At 34.4% G+C, this 6,606-nt stretch overlaps 1 protein-coding gene across 1 annotated transcript; it reads left to right on the forward strand.

The window, feature by feature from the left end:
- Positions 1 to 630: 630 nt before the first annotated feature.
- On the forward strand, positions 631 to 3,780 carry LOC125202055 (GDP-mannose 3,5-epimerase 2). Its single transcript, XM_048100373.1, has 7 exons — positions 631 to 782; positions 1,585 to 1,995; positions 2,249 to 2,342; positions 2,427 to 2,556; positions 2,677 to 2,809; positions 3,131 to 3,338; positions 3,415 to 3,780. Exons 2-7 carry the CDS (start codon positions 1,586 to 1,588, stop codon positions 3,568 to 3,570), a joined length of 1,131 nt encoding a protein of 376 aa, XP_047956330.1. The 5' UTR covers positions 631 to 782; position 1,585; the 3' UTR covers positions 3,571 to 3,780.
- Positions 3,781 to 6,606: the final 2,826 nt, after the last annotated feature.

Below are 6,606 nucleotides of genomic sequence, written 5' to 3' on the forward strand. Positions count from 1 at the left end.
GGTTTCAAACCGGAACCGCCAAAAACCGCCGGAAAACCGTGAAATCAAGTCGGAACCGCAAAAAACCAGCGGTTTTGAACTGCCGAAAAACCGCCGGTTCGGAACCGAAACCGAAACCGGCGGTTTTGGAACCGTAGCCGCGAAACGCCCTTGCGGTTCGGTTCCGGTTCAACAATTTCTAAAACCGGAACCGGCGGTTTCGAACCGTAACCGTCGGTTCCTGAACCGTGGGCAGCTCTAAGTGGAGTAGGATGCTCCGAAAAATGGCCGATTAATCATACTCTATCTGTTCCACAAAGATTGTCTCATTTTTCCATTTCCGTCCCTTCCACAAAATTTGTCTCATTTCATATTTCACTGACACATTCTTACTCACATTTTATTATAAAACTAATAATATAAAAATAGGACTCACATTCCATTAATTTTTTCAACTCACTTTTCATTATATTTTTTGTATCCAATCAAAATGAGACAATTTTTATAGAACGGACAGTAACTTTGATAATTTTCTAAATTGTCTCACATATTTGAATTTCTGGAAAATTGAGCAAGATATATACAGGTAAAAATACAAGAAGAAAAAAAACATAAATTTATTTATTTCAAAACCAAAATCATATCCTTATAGGCCCCCTTCATTTTATGTCCTCACAAATTCAGAAAATAGCTTCTGTTGTATGTATAAATAGCGCAATCATAGAGCACATATCTATTCAAATTCAAAGATAATTATTTGCAGAATTCTCCTCTATTCGCATCTCTACTCTAATCATCCTCAGGTAATTGATTCTTTCCCATTTAATTCCTGAATAGTTTCTCGTTCATTTGCTTTGTTGTTTGTTTTCAAAATTCATGCATTTTACGTGCTAATCTGTTTTTTAATTAGGCTGAGAACCTCAATTTCTGAGTTAGGTGTTGTAAAATTCATGCCTCTCTTTTGATTAATGTGTGAAGTGATGGCTTAGAATTCCAGTAGTTTTTTTTCATACCGGTTTGAGTGAATTTGGTAATTGAAATTTGAGCAGCATTTTTGTTATGTGTATATGCTGTGTTTCTTGCCAAATAGTAACAAAGTCCAATTTTTGTTGATGAATGGAGTTCTGTTGTTATGCATTATCTATGTTGTAAGAGTAATTCTTTGTAATCTATCAACATGTAAAGTTGAATGCCAAACATTCATCATTTATTCTCTCTGTTTTGAATCATATTGGTTGGATATGTCTTAGGTTTCTCTTTGATCCTTAAGAGATAATAAGTTTGAGTTAACAACTATTCAATGATTTTTAATGTTTCTTGTTATGTTTATTCCATTCCCTGTAGGAAGTGAGCCACATCCTCCCACCTAAGGTTCGATTTTTTGAAGGATCGAGTCTAATGATGTGGCATTGTTATGCTTATGATTATGATTATTCGGTGTTCGTTCATTTTGCTTGTCTATATTTTTCGTGGATTGACTTATTCGGTATCAGCACAGTTTGGCTGTTCACAATGTCTCCTCTTTTGGTAGATTTGGTTGTGGAGTTTTTATCTTGCTTTGTTTATTTGGGTTGGTTGGTAAATATTAGTCCGTCCTGATTGCAGAATGGGAACTGTTGGTGAAACCACGTACGGGGAATACACCTACCAAGAGCTGGAGAGGGAGCCCTACTGGCCCTCGGAGAAGCTCCGGATTTCAATAACAGGAGCTGGTGGGTTTATTGCTTCTCATATTGCTAGGCGTCTGAAGAGCGAGGGCCATTACATCATTGCTTCTGACTGGAAGAAAAATGAGCATATGCCTGAGGACATGTTCTGTCATGAGTTCCATCTCGTGGATCTGAGGGTGATGGATAACTGTTTGAAAGTTACTGAAAAAGTTGATCATGTGTTCAATCTTGCTGCTGATATGGGCGGGATGGGATTCATCCAGTCGAACCACTCGGTCATCATGTACAACAACACAATGATCAGCTTTAACATGATTGAGGCTGCAAGGATTAATGGGATTAAAAGGTCTTCTTTCTTAAAACTGATATCTTTCGCATAGAACGTAACTTGAAGTAAATAATCATCATTTTTTTTATGCAGAACATTCAACTTCTGCTATGTGATTCTAGATCCATTTGTTATAGACCAAAAGATTCTTGTACAACTAAACTCTTCCCTTCTTTGACTTATTTGGTGTTGGTTTCATTTGTGAAAATTGATGCGCTAAGATACACATTTGAAGTGAAGAACTGAAATGGATTTTAATTTTGGTGTTTAGGTTTTTCTATGCCTCCAGTGCTTGTATCTATCCTGAATTTAAGCAGTTGGAGACGAACGTGAGCTTGAAGGAGGCTGATGCATGGCCTGCAGAGGTTTTCATCTCCTATCTTGACTAAATTGAGTTTGCTTTGTATTTTCCATGACCAACATAAGCTGTATTTTGGTGATTGGCATAGCCTCAAGATGCTTATGGGCTAGAGAAGTTGGCTACCGAGGAGTTGTGTAAACACTACAACAAGGACTTTGGTATTGAGTGCCGCATAGGAAGGTTCCATAATATTTATGGCCCATTCGGGACATGGAAAGGTAGACTAGAATGCTAATTATTGTTGTTGATCCCTAACTTCACCCCCTTCCCCAAAAAAATGAGAAACTAAACAAAAAAGAAAAAGAGTGGTGTAATATCTATTTCATCTGTTGCCATAGGTGGGAGGGAGAAAGCACCAGCTGCTTTCTGTAGGAAAGCACTCACTGCTACTGATAAATTTGAGATGTGGGGAGATGGAAAGCAAACACGATCGTTTACCTTCATTGATGAATGTGTTGAGGGTGTTTTAAGGTATGAAATTTACCCAATAAGTGGAGTTTTGTTGCATTTAAATTTCACTGCTGAATATAATGTGGTGGTTTGTTATACCATAAAACTGAATAATGCTGCTGGGTAGAGAATTTATTTGTTCTTTTACATTGCTTGAAAGGAGAAAATAACCCTCAAATGCCTCAGATGGTACATGTTCATTTGTTATGTTTTGGTGTTTGGAGTTAGTGTTTATCTATAAAATGGCTACTTTTACTTTTCATGTTACATTTACTAGAGGTTTCAGTTGGAATATCGATTGTTTATGTGGTCTGAGTTGCTTATCTTATCGATTCTTTTCAGATTAACGAAATCTGACTTCCGGGAGCCTGTCAATATTGGAAGCGATGAGATGGTGAGCATGAACGAGATGGCTGAGATTGTGCTGAGCTTTGATGATAAGAAGCTCCCAATCCATCACATTCCCGGGCCTGAGGGTGTGCGTGGTCGAAACTCAGACAACACTCTAATCAAAGAAAAACTTGGTTGGGCACCATCTATGAAACTTAAGGTACCATTGTCCATATTTTCTTGCTTGTCGACCGACTTCCATTTTATCACGTTACTCATCCCCGACATCTCCACAGGATGGATTGAGAATCACATACTTCTGGATCAAGGAGCAACTCGAGAAGGAGAAAGCTAAGGGCATCGACCTCTCCACCTATGGCTCGTCCAAAGTGGTGGGGACGCAAGCTCCTGTTCAGCTTGGCTCGCTTCGTGCTGCTGATGGCAAAGAATGAAGCAGAAGGTGCGAGAAATCGCCCCACCCCATTTGTTTCATTCTCATTCCGTATGCTGTATCCCTTTAGTCGTATTTCAGGCCCTGAATCCTCGTTCTTGCCATTCGAATTCAGTGCATTTCTATCTAATAATCCATGATATGCTTGTACTGTTAAGCTGCTACTGGTTTATTCTTTGTTGTTCAATGCTATTGAATGCCTTTTCTCTGCTGTCTGAAGATTGAATCTATTGCTGTTTAATAGTTGCTTTCTTGATTGGTACACATAATGCCTAATTGCTCACCACTCTCTCTAAAGATGGTTTTAGTAGTTAGCTGTCATAGTCCATAAATGGTAAAAGTTTTTATGTTGATAGTGAAGTTGTTGATGTATCAAGAGTGGTCCAAGAAACTGCAACTTTGATGAATGATGAGCCATTCAGTTTAGATAAGGCTTTGAAGATCTAGATGTGGCATATTGACACCCACGCACACACACACACTGTGTGTGTGGATGTAGTTTTGGAATTCTGTGTTATAGTAGATTGGAGGATGATTAAATAATATAGGTAAAGGTAGATTGAAATTTTTTTTGCCTATTGGAATATTGATGTGACAACGTAAATTACACGTCGATTTTCCAAAATTACATATCGATGTCCCAAAATTATACATCGATTATTCGATTGACGTGTCATTTTGGTTGTCACATCGATATTCTGAGTACTAGAAATTCTGCACAGAAAATTTTATTCCTAAAAATGAAACGACCAGTACTAAATGATAGTCACCCAAAATAGTGGGACATTTTTTTGGTAAACGCCCAATTAATAAGACATACTTACTCTTAAATAATTGATTGACCGTAGGGTGATAAACATAACCATTAAATTCGATGATTAGGGTGTAGATCGACAATGACAAAATCAAACATCTGGTAAAGTTGAATTATTTAATTAATTAGTATGTCTACCAAATACCAATCAAACCAAACGACGTCGTAGAGGATTAATTAGTAGATCCTAATTAATGTTGGGTAAAGAAGGGTGGATCTAACTAGACTGGATAGCTACAAGCATGTTAGAGTAGGCCCTTTTGAGATTAGCCCAATTAATGATCCACTTTAATTAATGGATAAACTTTCAAGGTGCTATAGATATATATGGTCTTTTTTAAATTGACTTTTTAAAAAGAATCTTTAAATTGACTTAAGCAACAAATTAATGCAAATTGGTCGGTATAGTAATTGAGTAATTATTACAGTTTATATATCTTATTTATATTACAATTCACTGTTGTACTCAATTGTTAATACTGTGAAAACTAATAGATTTGAAAAAAAAGTTTAGATCTTTGAACGAAGAAATTCTGTTAGCTAAGAATGGTTAATTGTTTCAGTTTTGTGTAAGAAAGAAAGCAAAAAGGTTATGGTCCTAATAGATGAAGCCCAAAATGAACTTGTTATGTTAAACCTTGTTTATTATAAATAAAATCCTTAACTTAAGTAATCACTAAATCTGCTGCTCAATTATATCAAATAAATTTACTTTATATTTAATGAAACTGTTTGCAAAGATATAAATTTTAATTTGATTACAATTTGAACATATTTGAATGCATATATGAGAGATTGTCACATGTTGAAACTCGAATTTTTTTTATTTTGTTCCGTCATTCAAGATCATATGACAATCAAATATATTCATCGACTTTTTTCTAGATAAAGTTAAGCATAACAAATTCAATCGACTTACTTTTATAATAGCTCGTGTTTATCAACAATGACTTTTAAATTGGAAAAAAGTGATTTAATTAGGAAAAATATAGTACTAGTATCTATATAGCCATGGAATTTTAAAATGTAAATTGCCAAGTGAAATTAATCTACATATGCTATCAAGATTTTAATTAATGACTATTCCCTCTACAAAAATAACAAATTAATGACTCTATGCATTATTAAGAAAAAAGAGGCTTAATTATGACTCGTTGTTAAAAATATAGTACTACCATTAGTTTGGATTAATTAATCAAATAAAATTTTCATTTGATCAAATCCAATTTTATATGTCACACTTGCGGAGTAAAGTTGCGATATAAAATATGATCAATCATTAATTGCTCATGATATATTTAAATCAGAGTTGGCTTATCAAATAAGTTCTAACCCTATTAATTAATTCGCACTTAAATGATTGCTGATGATCTACTGGCTGAATTTGGTGTATTTAACAACTATTTAGTTACTTCAGAGTTGGTGAAGATATCGAACCTAAATATACCTTCCTTTTTTCTAGTTTTCTCAACCACCCCAAGATAAGTACAAAATTATTTGTTAATCTCAATTAGTTTAGTTAATTATACGTTAAACCTGATTTTTTATGTTTATCTTCTTTAGAAAATGACCTGTAGGGGACCGTCGATTTTACATAATAAATCCTTTCAATTCTAGTGAAAATTGTTTTAAACTCAATTTTTTACCTTTTAATAAAAGGAAACAAAATAATTAAATTGTTCACAATGTACGATTTTCTCCTTAAAGTTGTTGATTTTACGGAGGCTAGATAGTACTCCATACGGTTTTATTCATTGAATTGTGATCGATACATAAACTTCTTTCTATATCAGATACGCATCAATAAATGAAAGCATACCCGTCACCTCAATTTAAATATTGAATATAACTTTCAATTTCAAAATTTTACTTCTAAGAATTAAAAATAAATACTACTATTATCTTAGACTAGGTTAGATTATATCTCATACGTAAAAAGGTTAAAATAATGAGGCGTGTAATTATTTATATATTATCTTGAACAAGTTAATCCTATCCTACACTTCACCATGGATTAGGGCTTAATTTATTACGACACCTACCGTTTATTCCCCTAGTGTACTTTGCTTGATGTTTGATTATCTTGAAATTTAGTATTATATACACATCTTAATCAACTTGTCACTATTTTATTAATAAATCAAGGTATCTAATCAAAATCCCAAATAATTGACGTAACAGTTACGACTAAAGCTTGATTTTGGGGGTGAGGACAGGTTTTAA

This window comes from Salvia hispanica, chromosome 1 (genome assembly GCF_023119035.1).
Source record: "Salvia hispanica cultivar TCC Black 2014 chromosome 1, UniMelb_Shisp_WGS_1.0, whole genome shotgun sequence".
NCBI lineage: Eukaryota > Viridiplantae > Streptophyta > Magnoliopsida > Lamiales > Lamiaceae > Salvia > Salvia hispanica.

Excerpts from the sequence above, each read along its gene's own strand:
- LOC125202055 (XM_048100373.1), top strand. The coding sequence starts at position 1,586 with ATGGGAACTGTTGGTGAAACCACGTACGGGGAATACACCTACCAAGAG. Across the intron at positions 2,343-2,426 it reads CTGATGCATGGCCTGCAGAG|CCTCAAGATGCTTATGGGCT; the intron begins GTTTTCATCTCC and ends TGATTGGCATAG. Across the intron at positions 2,557-2,676 it reads CCCATTCGGGACATGGAAAG|GTGGGAGGGAGAAAGCACCA; the intron begins GTAGACTAGAAT and ends CTGTTGCCATAG.